Here is a 17,174-nt window from a genome sequence, read left to right as displayed (position 1 = left end):
GTAAGTTGCAGAGGTGGAAAGTCGATCAATACCTGTATTTCCTGCTGTTTAATCCCGGCCCTTCTCCCTCGCTGCCTTTGGGGCTTTACTCAAACACCACTTTTTTGTGATCTTCTCCAGCTACCTTCTCCAGAGCTGCCATCCCATTCACGGCTTTATTTTTGTCCTTAGCATTTACTACAATCTAACCTGCTGTGTATTTTCATAAGTGATCTGATGTCATGACCATCTTCACTGCTAGAAAGTGAACTTAGTGAGGCAAAACTTTTTTTATGTCTTTTATCACTTTCCCAAGTGCCTAGAACAGTGACTGCACATAGTAGGTGCTCAATAAATACTCACTGAATGAATGAATGACTCCATGTATAAACAGTATGTCTAAGGCCCAGATGGACCCAGCAGGTAATCTCCATTTTTTCTCATCTCCATCACATTACAAGTGGCATGTTTTTTAAATGACATCTCAAAAGCATCTTGTTATCTCACCTGAGGCTGGAGTCACTTATGGCATGCAATGAATCTCCGTCCCAGAGACAGGCATGGCCAAGATAGCATCGTCTCTCACTGCACAGGCCCAGCTGGGCAAAGCGCCAATGTGTGGGGAGAGAAGGTGGGGCTTCTCAACTCAGGCAGGCGGACTTCCAGGGAACAACCCCTCCTCCGCGCGGATTCTCCCAGGTCATTCACTGGGTGGGCCACCTTCACCCAGCTGCTGGGTGTTCTCATTTTTCATTTCCTTGGATCATGCAACAGAGCCGTGGTTCTCAGACTACCAGACATGAGAATCCCGCAGAGGGTTCCTTCAAACAGAGTGCTGGGCTGCCACCCAGGTCTGTTCCAATTCTAGGGCAGGACCTGAGAAGCTGCATCTCAAAACAAGCTCCCAGGTGGCGCTGATGCTGCTGGTCCCGGAGCCCACGTTAGGAACCACCACCCCAGGGGAACCCTCACTCAGCAGAATCAAACGGCAATGGCTCCAGGTGACCTGCACACTGGGCTGAGGGAGGACTCACAACATGGCACATAAATTCACTGAGTTCCACCTGCAGTGAGCCTCCAGGTGGGCTTCACAGAATCACCATCACCCGCGGAAAGGTGAAAGTGCTGCTTAGTGTGATCTGGTCTGAGCTGGGGAGGCAAGATAGAGGGAAGGCAGCCTGCTCTGCACAGTTCTGCCAGCCTGCTCACGGGAGGAAGGTCTGCTCGTGGACCATGAGTGAGCAGGTGTTGCCTCTTCGTTTACCCGGCCAGCCTACCATGACTTGAGCTTTGGAGGCCTCACAGCAAATTCAGGGCATTGGAAAGGAGCTCACGAGAGGCCGAGCAGGCGCCGATACCCCCAGCTGGGCCCTTGCTGTGGATGGCACAGGAAAACGGCTGGTTTTAGTTTGGCCACACGCTGACAGTTCTCCATTGTGTGAACACTTGGGGCTTTCTGGTGCGTGAGGCTAGAGTGGAGAAAGGGAGAGGCAGGGTGGCTGTGGACCGCGAAGCTGAGAAATGATGTCCTGTGTCTACACAGCGTGCAATTAGATTAGTGTCTGCAAGAATTCTGCCGTTTGATCCGGCAGTGGCCAAGCCAAACCCACAATGACTTCCCTGTTGGCTCGCAAAGCAGTGGTTCCTTTCTGTCCTGTTTCTCTTTTATTAGGTTTTACAGAAACGCTATTATGATGGCAACAGATCTCATTTCACCGCTCGTATTTCATTTCAGGAGCTTGTAAGCATGTTAGGGCTGAGGTTTTGTAGAATTCCACGGTTCGGTTGGGAACGAAGTCCTTCTTTCCTCTCAAAGCACATGGCCTTTTTCTCCGTGAGTACTGAATGGATAGGGATGGAGAGAGGGCATGGTTCCCAAGCTGGGTATTCTATGCAGAAGGAGGTGGGCCATGTTCTGGAAAGACCTAAGCTGCAGAGAGTGCACTTCTCCCATGGAGGTGTTCGCAAGATAGTCAGGGGCCAGAAGGTAACAGCCCAGAAGTTCTAGCCGAAGAGCAATTTTTGACTTAAGCAACTTCCCTTGGACTTGACTTCAAGTGGCATGTGCACCACAGGAAAGCCCATTCTTCATAAGCTCAGAGCAAGGACAATTAGAAGAAGCTACTGGGCCAGGGGCCAGGAGATGGACCAACTCCCTGGCATAGCTGGCCTGGGGCTTCCGAGTCTGGAAGCGAGATGGTGATTATCACTCGTGGAGGTCTGTGCTGTAGACTCCGACCGAGCAACGAATGAACGAGCGCACTCACACACACGTAATACAGCGTCGAGCGGGCTAGGAGTGCTCGTCAAGGGCTTTCAGAGGTCAGTCGCAGATACCTGACCACTACTCGCTGCTCCTCTTCACATTTATTCAGTTCAGCTTTAATAACAGAGGTTCTAAGTCAACACGCTTGTGGATAATTAACACGGTGAAAAGAGTGGTTTTACAAATGATAAAAGGTCTTGGTTTTGGGGCCCAGAAGAAACACCATTAAGGAGTAATTCTTCGACCTCCCCCTGAGACAGCTATCTAGCACATAGCTTACGTGATTAAACACAGACAAAGGAATGTGGGGTAAACAGACTTAACTGGGGAAGCTTTTCTTAACTTAATCTTTATGACTTAACATTTTAACTACGAACTGGCTGCCTTCAGTCCATTCCACAAATTAAGAAAAACCTTTCAGCCTTCCAAAAGGTTTAAGACTATAATCTTATAACTTTCCTAATATTTCCCTTAATATTTTGCCAGCTACCTCGAGTGAATCTTCACATGGAAGGAGACAGGTGCAGGTAGCGGAGCGTTCAGGAGCTGCCCCCGCAGCACCGCTCCTCAGGAGTCGGGGAGCCACACCCAGCTCTGCAGCATCTCTGCTGTGAGCCCCTCCCTGGCAGGCTGCGTTTCCATGAACCCTCCCTCTGCCCCAGCCCCTCAGGCAGGGACGACACAGCCGAGGGCTGGTTCACAGTGTCCAAAATAAAGCGGAGTGAATCACATCCATGTTTCTTTTTATGGGGCTGGACCTGACATTTGTAAAGAACCCCAGAGCACACTAGCTCAGAGATCTAAAAAGTGCAGTGGGTCATCAGTCACTGACCAGGGCAGCATCCCTGAAAGTCAGGTGTGGGAGTCAGTTCCCTGTGTCCACTTGTCCAGGGTGTAGCTCCCAGTGACTTAATCCGATGCTAACTGAGGTGGTACTGGGAAGGCGTTTTGTGTAGGTAGTTCAGTCAGTTGACCTTGACTAAAGGAGAGTTCGCTGGATAACACAGGTGAGCCCCATCTAATCACGTGAAGGCCCTAAGAAGAAAGCCTGCAGTTTCCAGAGAAGAGATTCTGCCTCGAGACTGCAGCACAGAAATCCCGCCTAGTTTCCAGCCTGCCAGCCTCCCCTGCAGGTCTCAGACCTGCCCACTCCCGCAACTGCATTAGTCAATTCCTGAAAATAAATCTCTTAAAATATTAAAATATCCTATAGGTTCTGTTTCTCTAGAGAATCCCAACTGATGCACCAGGCCAGCTCCAGACACAATGCCAGGAGACACATTGAGCTCTGGGGGAGACAGGCAGGAGCACTGTATCTTTCTCTTCTATAAAGGGGATTATTAGTGTCAGCCACTCCTACCCCTCCTCCTGGAACATCTTTGGGGTTGGGGGACGATGACACTTGGTGACTGGTTGACATGTGTACATTGCCAGATGCCTCAAAGCTTGGGCGGCCTCTGCAGCCAGTGTTCCTCCCCTGCCTATATCACACCCAGCTGCCCTTTTCCTCGAACGAGGCATATGGGCCAGGTGCGGTCCACCACATTCTCTTTGTGAACAGCACCTGCCAAACTGACACCACTGCGAATCCACCAGAGGACCCAGAAGACGAGGAGGATGACATGATGGTCTTCACTCAGTAGCCACCCACCAAAACACATCACCGATGCTTCGAGAGCTGGAGCAGCATTGAAAGTTTATGACAGGAGCATTCTGGGCACTGTTAGAATTCCATGAGCCCTGAGAAAGGAAGCTCTTAAAGTCCCCATTGTTCCCTTGAAAGAAAATGTCCAGGCTGGGCACAGTGGCTCCTGCCTATAATCCCAGCACTTTGGGAGGCCGAGGTGGGTGGATCACCTGAGGTCAGGAGTTCGAGACCAGCCTGGCCAATGTTGTGAAACCCTGTCTCTATTAAAAATACAAAAATTAGCCAAGCATGGTGGTGGGCATCTATAATCCCAGCTATTTAGGAGGCTGAGATGGGAGAATCGCTTCAACCCGGGGGCGGAGGTTACAGTGAGCTGAGATCGTGCCACTGCACTCCAGCCTGGGTAAAAAAAGAGGGTAACTCCATCTAAAAAAAAAAAAAGAAGAAAAAAAAAAAGAAAATGTCCAGTTCCCCTGAAAAATGTCATTTCCCAGAAAGACACCGTTGGCCCAGCACCAGCCTTTAACCTGCCTAAGAAAAGAACCACCCAAGAGCTTTCCCCAGCGTGCTGCACTGAGGGCGCTGGGGGAAACTGCCCTGGTGTGTTTCTTACGGACTGCAGCCCCTGGCCTGGGGCTGAGAGTTGTCCTAAACTCCCAACCTGCATCCCTGGGGTAACAACATAGGCTGAAAGGCTGCCCTGTGCCTGGCCAGGAGGGAGATTAGACAACAGCTACCAAGGGGAATCACAGGCCCATGCTAAGGAAAACAGTGTTCGCACTTCTCCCACACGCAGAATGCTTATTTTATTTTAAATTCAGGAGTAACACAGTGCGAACAACAGAAACTTTCATTTCTGGAGCACTGTTCTCGCCTCCTCGCTCAGTCTCCCTTCGGAGGTTTGCTGAGTCCAGCTTGGCCCCAGGCCAAACTCTCAAAAGAGGGCCGGGACATGGCTCGCTTTGCCTGTTGTCTGTCGGAACTCATTTCACTGCCCTTTTGTCGGAGGTGCTTCCTTCCTCTCTCTCCTGTTTCCAACACCCCCCACCTCCCTGCAGGTGAATTTCCCATAGGTAGCAATTAGCCTCTGCAGAAGAAAAGTTTTAGAAAGGTGTCCTGGTCTTAGTGTCTCCACGGTGAACACATTGGCATATATGGGATCACACGACTCCACCCAAAACAGAATTCATTCAACGTTTCCAGGCCGTGTTCCACCAACTGTTCTGCATAAACTCTCCTGCATTCTTTAGAACATGATTACCCTGCACTCTTATGTGTTTCAGAAATACATACAGTTAATGATCAGCAGAACGTTCTATCCAATGGAAAGGATTTACGGGTTAAAGTAATCACTAACTTCCCACAGCTTCGATGTCCTGGACCGCATCATTGCACTGTCTACCCAGGTGCTTTCATAACTCCAGGAATGAATCTCTTGATGAGCTCCAAGATGGGCCTGCCTTGAGTTCCACTTAAAGGACCAGTGCGTTGGCAAATATTTAGCATCAGAGCCAGTGCCTTTTCCAGAAGTTAGCTGCACAGACGCAAACTGGCGTCTCAGAGTGGAGGGGCGTTCTGGCATCTCCTGTCTCCCCATCTGGCATGTCCAGCCGTGCTGCTAACGTTCCTTCTAGGACACTGTGTCTTGGCACCTTCATTTACACCACACTAGGAATTGACGCAACGGTTTCCAGACTTATGAACTGTGACACTTATAATAAACCTTTCTAGCGTTGAAACATATATGTAACAAAAAGGCCCCATTACAGCTTTGACCAAGTGGAAAATGCTCAGGGTGTGGAGCCAAACACTCCTGGTTTAAATCCAAATTCTGATTCCATTTAAGTGGTGATTTGGGGTCAGATTGGAAATGCCTGATCATAGGTTTCTTCATCCATCAAATGGGGTCCAGCATTCCTCATGGGGGGCTGCTTGGAGGACCGAGGGGCTATTGGATATAAAAGGGCTTTGTACACAGTAAAATATCCAAAAATATGAGCTGTTCTTATGACCGGATGATAGTTTATGCAACATTTAAAAGAAGTAATCTGTTCCTTACCTTAAGATTTGATATTCTTTTTCCTGAATATATATGTGGTATTAGATCATAATTGAAATTAATTCTACTTTTCAAAACTACACATAATTCAATGCTTCTTGAGGGCCAGGGACAGTTCTGCATTTGGTAATACATTTCACATAACAGCTGCATTTCACAAACTCAGGGAAGCTAACAATTATGGGAGACACTGGAGTGGGCTTTATGTGTAAGCTACGAGGAGGATAAAGCAGCAGGCATTGAAATAAGAGGACCACGGGGACTGGAAGGCCAGGTGAGGGTGGCAGGCAGGCAGAGGAGGCCCACTAGCAAATCAAATGGCTTGGACATACACTGTACTACCTGGCCACTAGCTGACACTCTCCCTTTGTGAAAACATAAGGCGGCATTATTTTCCAGGCAATAAAACCTCAGATGAATTCTGCCATATGTGGGCAAGGCTCCTCTCCCACAGAACCCTCGTGCCTGGGAAATAGAATTGAACACATCTTCAAAGAGAGTTCTTGGTAAATATACTACTGATTTCACAACCTCTATCCTCTACACAGACCACTGGAGAACAGATTTTCCCAGGGCTGCCCAGTGTCACCATTCGGTGGCCTTGCTGCTTTCTTTCCTTTTTTTTTTTTTCTTTTTTTAAGCCAGTGTCTCGCTCTGTTGCCCAGGCTGGAGTGCAGTAGCATAATCCTGGCACACTGCAACCTCTCCTCTTGGATTCAAGCGATTCTCCTGCCTCTCAACCTCCTGAGTGGCTGGGACTACAGGCGCAGTGGCCTTGCTTTCTGAGTCAATCTCTGGGGAGGCGTGACTAACTTCTACTTTGCCTTTCTAAGGGATAGGAAAATGGGAGGTCGGAGGAAAAGGGATAGGAAAATAGAGAAAGGGGCAGACGTCTCCTTACCTTGAGCCATTCACTTGGCTAGGGTTACATTCCATTTTGATGGTGACCCTAGCTGGGGGTTGAGACAGCCAATCCTGCTGAGGGACGCGTGGGCTCATCTTGGAAGTCTGTCCATAGTCGCTGGAGGAGGACGCGGTCATCTCCGTCTTTGCCAGGTGTGGCGTTCCGTAGGCACACTCAAACAACGACTGGTCCTCGCTCACAACTGATAGCGCTTCCTGAATGCCCAAAGAAACACATAATTCAAGACATTCCAATAGACACTCATGTCTCCAAAAGTTGTTGATTTCAGAGTCCTTTCTAACTGGGACCACATTTTAGATCGTTTTCATGGTCTCCACTTCTACCTTTCAGAAGAAAAAAGTAGCTTGTTTTTCTTTCCTCCAGACAGTAAGGGTTAGAAGTGCCAGCCCAGAGAAACTTTTATGCAGGTCTCAAAGCCTCTCAGGCTTGACAATGGCAGGGCAGCAGAACACCCACTTTAATCTCAACGTAAGGAAGTTGAATTTCAAAGGTCTTAGAAGACATCCAAATGCATGTGTCATTATTTGACAAATGCAATCTATAATTCAAGCAGGCAGGGTACAGAACAGTCATGAAGATAAAAAAAGAAATGTGACGGCTAACACCTAAGCATCTGGCAAAATTGCCACATTCCCGGGGATTTTGAGGAAGGGGGACTTAGACGAAGACAGAGGGATCAATGGAGCAACAAAGGGCAACCAACCAAAGATACAAAGGTTTCCACTCTAAGTTATTAGCTGAAGTAGAGTTTCAAGTGGTGCTTCCATGATGGTGAACATCTGGATGATAAATGAACCCAAAAAAAGAAAAACAAAAAAAGCTGTGAAGTATCCAGATGCTTCCAAACACCAGGATGTTTAAAAGATCTGGACCACTGACAAGCTCTTTTTTCCCCTTACTTTCTATTAATATCTTTGCTCTTTTGCATGATTGGGTGAGAAGAAATAGCAATTTGTCATTGTTGGATCAATCATTTATTGCAGTTTTAAGTCAAACAAGTGGTTAGCCAAGGGCTATGTTTATATTCTACAGCCAATGAGCTATGGCAAGTTTGATTGGGAAATTTCAGCTACTTTCATGATGTCTTGTGCTGCCATGACACAGCTGCTGTGATACAATCCCATTTTGGTTCTTATGATAGACAAAAACACCCATATGACTGCTCATTTTTATATTGGTCTTTTGGCATCCTCAGTATTGACATCAACTGGTGTGAAGTGAAGGCTAATTGGGCCACATATTTTTATTAAAAAATGAAAAAAAAAGAACTTTGGAGCCAGAGCAGGGGAAGCAGGGGTGTGTGGGCTGTGCACACCCTTCCAGTCCAAACGTCTCACCTCCAGATGAGAAACCTGAGACCCAGAAAGGTCTAGAGTTAATCTTGAATGAGCTGGCCATGATCAACTAGGGAATTGGTGACAGGAATGACTTGTGTATTGCCATCTGCCTTCCCCTTGTCCCCACAGCCCTATGATGCCCTTTATGACATTTTTTTTTCATTTGGGACATGTGTTTAAATTAGCACCCTCTTCTTCTTCTTTGACTTGACCTTTAAGTAAATAAGGGTGTTTCCCATCAGTCATTGCACCCTAGAAGCAGCCTTTCTTAGATGGAGACCTCCCTCCCCACCTAAAAGGATCAGAATCTTTAGGAAACTGTCACTCCCCAACCCCACATGTACTCTGTCCCTCTATCCCCTACCTGCCCCAGGACCAAGTTTTTTCCCTAGCTTCCCACGTGCACAAACTTCTTTGCCAGACACACACTGCACTGAGAATCAGCAAGGCAGAACAATCAAACAAACTTGAACCTCTGTCTCTCAAAGTGGTGGTCAGGCCTCTGTGCATATGCAAGCCCCCACCCTCAACTCCATTAGAATCTATAGGATGACAGCCCTGTGACACCTGGGAAAGATGAAGCCTGGAGTTCAAACAGTAATGTAAAATGTACCAAAGAGTCAGTTATGCCAGACAGAGAACCAGAATCAGGCACAAGGAACAAAATCATCTTGAATAGACAGCAAAAGCAAACTCATCCACAAACAAAAATAATACAAGGCAGTGGCACAGAAGTTGACAATACAGAAATGGCATCCTAGATGTTAGGGAACCTGAATATCACCGGCTTTCTCTTCTGGTCACAACTGAGTGGCCAAATCAAGGAGTCTAAACTCATAGATGTGCATTTCAAAGTAAAATCAGCACCATAGACTTAGTGTAATCATGCTCGTTAAGACAAAAATTAAGCCTTCTTAAATAATTTTTGCAAAACAGATACTCCCTTCCCATGGCAGCATTGGGTAGCGTGTTTTACACTCTCAGAACAGGAAACAGGGCTGATGGCTGCTGCCTCCCTCCTTCCTGGGCCTGAGTCTCGACCAAGGCTCGGAGGGGAATAACACACTATGTAATGTTAGCTTTGGCTTCCCTATGATGAGAAACATGAACAAATGTGTGATTTATATCAGAAATTGGCAAAAACAGGTTATATATATAAGAAACAGGCTAAATTTAAAATTACAAACTAAAAAGAAAACGGCTGCACCAACAACAAACAAGCAATAACTTTAAAATATTAGTACCTCTCCAAGATGAAGTCAGATATTCTTGCAAACAAATCCAAAAGCCAGATAAATATGGTGTAAGATTAAATTAAAAAAAAAAAAAAACAGACCAAAATATTAGAACTAAAATGAAGCTTAAGCATGTGTTTGTAGGGGGAGGAATTCATTCTCACATCTGGCAAAGCATTATTTCAGCACATGGTTTTCTAAAGAAAGAAATCAAAGTTAATTGAGATGAATTTAGGAAGGGAAAAAACCCTTAGAAATGCTAGAGATGGGGAGGCACGCCTCCTTTCTTTGTATCTTAAAATTCTTCTCACAGTTAATATTGCACAAAAATGAGAAAGGGGAAATAATTCAGAATGTTAAAAGCAATCCCTCAGTTGCTTTTGTTCATTAGAAGGGAAAGATTTTAAAAATAAGGAAGTTCAGGATAAACATTTCAAAAGGGGTGAAATACAGCCCACATTTTGAAAAGACAAAGCAACCCAAACTATGCCCCAAAATGATTCTTATTAAACAAAGGCTGCTGAACATCTAGGATGAAGTACAACTCAGGAAAAAGAAACAAGTGAATAAATAAAATCTTTCTCTCTCACACACACTAGGGGAGTAAGAATAAGCTGAGAGTGGTTCTCATAGATCCACTCCAAGAAGAGTGATCACTCAAGTGCTGTTCTGCAGAAGAAAATCAAGCCACACACCACCACGTCTCTTTGTCTTCACACTTGACTTGGTTATAGGCAGGTTTCATCACCCCTTTGGTTAAAGTGTGAATGGCACAGGCTGCCACATAGGACCGTCCCTGCCTGGCAGTCCTGTGACTTCAAAGGGGATCCAGCCCAGCAGGATTAAAACCAGAAAAAGAGCGTGAACACAGGCTGGTAACCAGGACCACATGCGTTCTTTAACTCTGGCTCTGGGAGAGACCTCCTGGCCTTGACTGACATGTCCTTCCTTCCCTGCAGCCTGGCTTCTCCTCCTTATAGCTAGAAGATCTCATCTACCTACGTGCCTACCTGCCACGAGGGTTGGCAGCTGCCTTAGTGAACATGTATAGACTGTTATTGCAGAAACTCTCGCCAGCTGCAGGGCTTGGTGGCTTTATAACAGAGACTATTTTAAACGTCAAAATCTGGCAGAAATGTGGCATAATAATTTCATATGTCTGCTTCTATGTTACTATAAAAAGACTTGAACTTTGGGTTGGTGTTTGCCAATGTGTGGGGTGTTTTTTTTTCTGTAGCTCCAGGAAAGTTGGGATATTCCCATCAGGCAAGTGGCAGGTCACCAAGACCATTTTTAAAGAACTTATGAGAAACACATAATTCTAATCAAATAGTCCCCAAACAAAAGGTACTGCTGTGTTAGTACTATGGTGTTTATTATTTCATGTCAATACAGAATATACCAATAACATATGAGGACCATTCCTTTGGATTTTGGTCATGGGATAACAGTTGACCTAGAGTTCCAGAAATGGGGGGAGGTCCCACCAGGTTATATCTCATATTATAACTGTAAAATATGCATGTATTTTCAAGGAACTCAACTTGAGTACAACAAAGGATCCAAAATATTTAGATTAAAGCAATAAAAAAACCTAATGAAGTTGAACGCATTCTGACATTTTCAGCAAAATACTTCAGGAATCCTGATGCCTTTCTATAACAGATGAATATTTTGCAAGATGCATACATCTCACCAAAGTATTAGAAAATAAGCGTCCAAATTTGCTTCTAATTTGTGATCCTTATAGCTCATAAAAATATTACATTGTTAATACAGAGAATCTGTCATACTTAAACTCTTTTGAAAATCTGGGAGTGGCAAAGTGCTGAAACTGAGAAAATCTTAAAGAATGGTCAGCTGGATTTCACATCTGGAGTAAGCAAAAACACCCAGGGAAATGGTCCTTTCATGGTTTTCAAAAATTAGGAAGATGGCCAGAACTAGACCTCCTGAGAATTGGATTATCAAATCCATCTTCAATGTTTTCAAGTCTTATATGCCATAATTATTTGATAATTATGAAAAACAAATGGAACAACTAGGTGCAAAAAGAATTTTATGATCGTGATCATGCTTAAAAAAAAAATCTTAGGCCAGGTGCGGTGGCTCACACCTGTAATCCTAACACTTTGTGAGGCCAAGGCGGGCACAGCATGAGGTCAGGAGATTGAGGCCATCCTGGCCAACATGATGAAATCCCATCTCTACTAAAAAAAAAAAAAAATTAGGCATGGTGGCACAAGCCTGTAGTCCCAGCTACTTGGGAGGCTGAGGCAGGAGAATTGCTTCAACCCAGGAGGCAGAGGTTGTAGTAAGCCGAGATCATGCCACTGCACTCCAGCCTGGGCAGAGTGAGATTCCATCTTAAAAAAAAAACAAAAAAAACTTAAAGAAGTCCTTGCTGCTATCACAATACAGTGTGGAGATCATCCACTTAAGAAGCCAATATCGTCTTAAATCAATAGCCTGATTTTTCTGTCAGTTTTAATCCCATTACAATCTAATACAAAACCCTTCCTTAAATTTCTCTTGTATATAACCAAGCAAACTTTGGCACATCACTTAACTCCCTATACTGCCATGTGTAAGATATCTTTTAACCACTTTCATAAATAGCTTTTCCATCAAATAAACCAGATTATCTTGTTAAGCACTCTGTATGCAATATCCTCTTAAATTGTTTTGTTGATTATAAGATACACCACTTTTCACAACTTATCGGCTCTGAAATATGAAAATGAATGACTTATCCTAGGTATTAGGCAGCATATCTTCTTCTCTGATGGCAGGTAAAATAATGGGACATTTTATAACCAATGATATCCTACATTTTATGAAAAATGATCATTTAATCCTTACAATTGTCCTATAAGGTCAGCTGTTATTCTTGCCCACCAATCAGAAAGTGCAATTAGAGAAGTAACATCAATGGTGAGGATGAGGCAGAAAGAGGGTTTGTGTCTCTGAACTGAACCATCCCCCAAGGCTGTACACTGGCGACTATCTGGGTGTTACTGGAAGGAAGAAGTTGGATTAAGAAAAGTCACACGGTGGAGTCTTTGGGTGCCTGGTCTTGCCATGAGAGATGGAATCACGTAGAAAGAGACAGAGAGGCTGGAAGAGGGAAGAGACAGAAGAAGGATGAAGGGATAAGTGTCCGGAATCCCTGGATCTAGGATGGAATAAAGGATCTGGACAGTAAGTGGAGAGTGCTGGAAACCTCTCTAGGTATACCATGCTCTTCTATGAGCCTAGGGGATGTGTAGCAGTGGGCCCCACATCCTGTTAATTATTTATTTTGCAATGGCTTAAATCAATAACCCTGTTCTTTTGTTTGGTTAATCCGATTATTCAGAAACAAAGACAATGCCAGGTGTTGGGATGTGTTCATTGCAGGTGGATGCCTGCCTTCTCTTAATGATGACTATGCAGGAAAACTAGGACAGGTAGGAGTGCCATTCACAAATATACTGAAGCCTGTGCCACTTTGGTGGCCTTTAATGGATGTCTGCAGACCTAATGATATTGGAAAACTATTTATTTGGCTGTCTCAGGCTCTATTGTTTATAGCTTCTCTTTCAGGCAGCACATGGGCAGTAGACGGTTCTAAACGGTCTAGTATCTAATTGCATTTGGAGGAGAAAAAAGCAACACAAACAAAATAGACAATGCACTCAGAGAAAGCTCTGCTCTGCCACCAGAAGCCCGACAAAGACATGCCAGTCCTTCAGGAGATTTCATTCTAAACGTGCACACTTTTGCAATTCTGAGGCCACAGGTATCTCATTAAACAAGAATCTTCATCTGACCAGCGTGTCTTTTAATTACAACACAGAGAAAAACCAAATGTGGTAAGTGAAAGAAGCTTCATCAAGCTGGGTATGATCATTTTTGCCCCTTCTTGATATGATTTCCTTTTTTTCTTAATTCTTCAGAGGAGGAAACATTAACATCATATATTAAATGCAGCATCTAGCTTTGTGTTCACGTTTTTCTAATTTTACAAATTTCTATCTTCGGCCTTGAAAAATATAAAAATATCTTGGATTAACCTCAAAGGAAAAATGTATGTAGGCATATGAAGTCCATCTAAAGAGAGTATTTCTCCAATATGATGTCACTTCAATGTCAAACAATTTCACCACTCACAACACTAGTCCAGTGCTAAGAAAAGGAGACCCAGAACTAGTGTTCAGATACAATTGCACATACATATATACAAGCACATATACATGCATATATATATATACATATATACATGTGCACATGCATGCAAATATATACACACATATACAGATACATACATGTATATATACAAATATATGTAAGTATATGCATATATACAAATAGATACATATACAAATATAGGCATATATACAATACATAACATATATACAAATATATCATACATATGTACACATATTACTAAATATATATTAAGATAATGAGAGATGAAAATCTATATCATTATTATCTTTATTAATAGAACACTTTAGTCCAGGTGTGGTGGCTCACACCTGTAATCCCAACACTTTGGGAGGCTGATGCAGGCAGATCACCTGAGGTTGGGAGTTCGAGACCAGCCTGACCAACATGGAGAAAGCCTGTCTCTACTAAAAATGCAAAATTAGCTGGTTAAGGTGGCATACGCCTGTAATCCCAGCTATTCAGGAGGCTGAGGCAGGAGAATTGCGTGAGCCCGAGAGGTGGAGGTTGTGGTAAGCCAAGATCGTGCCATTGTCCTCCAGCCTGAGCAACAAGAGCGAAACTCCATCTCAAAAGGAAAAAAAAATTAGAACACTTCAGAGGATTTTTAGATATTCCTTATCTTTAATCATACCCACTAGGGTTAATGTTGCCTAAAAGATACAGGGAACCGGGCTTCTTCCCTTTCTACACCTGCTGCTTCTTCTCTCATCCTAGAAGGTGCTTTCCCCTGTGCTCAGCACATCCCTTCAGAACAGACTTCACTGGGCATCCATCCCCTCCATGCCCTTCAGCTGATTTTCCCTGCTCTGGACTCATTGGGTTTCTCAGGGCTCAGAAAAGGCCTGGCTAGTGCCAGCAATTCTCTTTTCCCACATATTTCTCCCTTGGCTTCACCTTTATTAAAATATAAGCATTTTGAGGGCTGGCTCCTCTATATGTCTGCTCCTATACATGAGGTAATTTCTTAACCTCAGAGGTTTGTTGGTGCTTGTATCAGCCCTAGGACTGAGCCATTAGGTAATATTACAGCCCCATCATAATGGTATAAATGGGGTCCACAAACTTCTATCACATCCAAATAAATAGGCATATTTTTGTGAGAAGAATGGGTTGTGCAGCCAATGACCAGGAGTTCCAAGGAGTCTGGAAAAGAATTGCCATTGGCAATATGTCTGCAGTCATATTACCATAGAGCACATTATTGCAGAGTTTCACCTTAAATCTACATAGGCTTACCTAGGGACTTCCTATAGCTAAGCAACCTATGAACAAAATAAAACTTACTGGAAAATGAACATTTGCAAAAGAAGGAGGGAGCATGCAATCTGGAAAGCAGAAACCCTAGAAATACTATGAAAGAGTGAAGCTTTGTAGAAAAAAATTAAAGAAAGAATGGTTATGTCTACATAATGAAAACTAGATTTAAATGAGCCTTGAGAGATTAAGAATTTCAACCAACTTAATTTTTAAACAACTCTTTGTTTTCTCAGTGACTTGCAGAATAACCTCGAATGCATCTGAAAGCACAATGAACTGGGACTAGTTAGCCTGGCAAATGTCACTTATCTGTTTAAGAAACAGTGTGCCTGTGGTGGTAAGAGCTTCTTATCTTCTTCTTCAAAGTATCACCTTTTTGGCTGGGTGCAGTGGCTCACACCTGTAATCCCAGCATTTTGGGGAGTGAGGCAGGTGAATGACCTGAGGTCAGGAGTTTGAGACCAGCCTGGCCAACATGATGAAACCCAACTCTACTAAAAATTAGCTGGATGTGGTAGTAGCACCTGTAATTCCAGCTACTCGAGAGGCTGAAGCAGGAGAATTGCTTGAACCCAGGATGATGAGGTTGCAGTGAGCCGAGATAGCACCACTGTACTCCAGCCTGGGCAACAAGCATGAAACACCATCTCAGAAAAAAAAAAAAAAAAAAAAAGAATCACTTCTTCCCAGTAGGTTTCTTTCTTTGGAGATGAGCAAAAAGTATAAAAAACATCTATGGAAACCTCCTATTTGTTAAGTTTTACATGGAAATGAGTGCAAAAAATGCCCTTGCTATTCTTTTAAAACCTTCTAAAATGGGACTGTTGCTACTCTTGACATTCAGTGCTTGTTTTTGTTTCTTGAATCACTATCATATATTACTCATGAATATTCATCAAAACCCTTGTCCTTATTTTTTAAATCTAGTTTTAAATAATTCATCTGAGATAAAAAGATCTTTTTCTTTCCACTTTTTAAATCACCCTGGAGAACGAACATGAAGCTGTACCAACGTGCAGGAGACTGTCTGGTGGAGCACAGGAGCCAGGGAGAGGGATCTGAAGATGGAAGATGTGAATTTCAAGCTGGGCTCTGCCCTTGCTCTGGGAATCACCTGGGTCAATCCTTTAACCCTTCCCTGCCCCAAGTGTGAGCTGAGAGCTTGCCAGAAATGCAGATTCCAAGTCTCCAGCCCTGCTGAATCAGAATCTGCTTTGTAACAACATCCCCAGGTGAGCTGGCTGCCTGCTCAGTTCAGCAAGTGCTGCATTATCCTTTCTTGACTCTCAATATCTTCAACTATAAAGGTGGTACTGATGGCAGCCAGCTGCCCAGCAGCTCTCTCCCAGGACAGCTGAATGGGCCAAATAAGCTAGTGTTTGTCACAGCTTTCACAAATCTTAATATTGTATTTATCATCACGTGATAGAACAGTGACGTGACTGACTCCAAACCTCCACACGTGAAACATCAGAATTAACCATTTCTAGTCATGTTATTCTAACAAGCCAGATGCAAGGAAAATCACAATCTCTTGTGTGCAAATTATTACTTACTCTTTTTAAGTACTGGATTTTCAAACTATGCATCTACGTAACAGAGGGGAAGGGTGATCTTTCATTTTAGGAGCACATCTGTCACTTTGATTTAGTCTTTTTGGTCCCTGGTCCAGTTCTTTTGTGGGCTTTCCATTCTAATTCTATATTAGTTTGTTGAATGGCAATTAAATCAAAGCTTCGTACAGGAAGGAGTGAATCCTGGTATGCTCCCCATCATGCTGTTGGTATTCTCTACATAACAAGACGCTAAATGAATGAATATACCATGGTCTTAGAACATAATCTCCTTTTTTTCTTTTAACCTAGAATAACATACAAGGCACATCGTTGATAGCCCTCAAACTTTTGAAGAAAAGTCTTTTCTTCTAGGATGTGGAATCTGTGATGCTTAACTTTCTCTAAAACTTGTTGAAGTTTTCATAAACTTCTATGAGGAAGTGTTTCTAGGGCAGTCTGGCTAAGAAGTTCACAGGATCATTCTGCCCTCCTGATTTTTGAAACTTACTAGCCCAGGTTGAAATTCAGGCGATTCACGGCTTGAGAAACATGAAGGCCAAGCTCAAGGAGCAGCAAAGTTATTTGCATTTTTTTTCTATTGGCACAGTCCCTCTCTGAACATCGGGGAGGGATAATCACTTCTCTGAACTTCAGAAGGAGCTCCATGAAAAATCGGCAGTTTTATGCTTGGCCCTTTCAA

At 43.8% G+C, this 17,174-nt stretch overlaps 1 protein-coding gene and 1 long non-coding RNA gene across 7 annotated transcripts in view; both read right to left on the bottom strand.

Annotated features, from left to right (window-relative positions):
• The window catches only part of ERG (ETS transcription factor ERG), a 282,162-nt gene that overhangs the window by 58,712 nt on the left and 206,276 nt on the right, over nt 1–17,174 (bottom strand). For all 6 annotated transcript variants that reach the window (XM_032276875.1, XM_032276870.1, XM_032276871.1 and 3 more), the window contains one exon: nt 6,854–7,071. In XM_032276875.1, the coding sequence (XP_032132766.1) occupies nt 6,854–7,071 (218 nt within the window). The remainder of the gene's footprint in view (nt 1–6,853; nt 7,072–17,174) is intronic.
• Nucleotides 8,366–11,593, bottom strand: LOC116550816. Its single transcript, XR_004268585.1, has 2 exons — nt 10,330–11,593; nt 8,366–9,933 (listed from the first exon to the last, which is right to left on the bottom strand). It is a non-coding gene; the product is annotated as an uncharacterized LOC116550816 (long non-coding RNA).

The sequence above is a fragment of the Sapajus apella genome, unplaced genomic scaffold (genome assembly GCF_009761245.1).
Source record: "Sapajus apella isolate SASKATOON/1434 unplaced genomic scaffold, GSC_monkey_1.0 scaffold8, whole genome shotgun sequence".
In the NCBI taxonomy this organism is placed as follows: domain Eukaryota; kingdom Metazoa; phylum Chordata; class Mammalia; order Primates; family Cebidae; genus Sapajus; species Sapajus apella.
The sequence above is the reverse complement of the archived record's forward strand: the minus strand, read 5'-3'. Positions and strand labels throughout refer to the sequence as shown.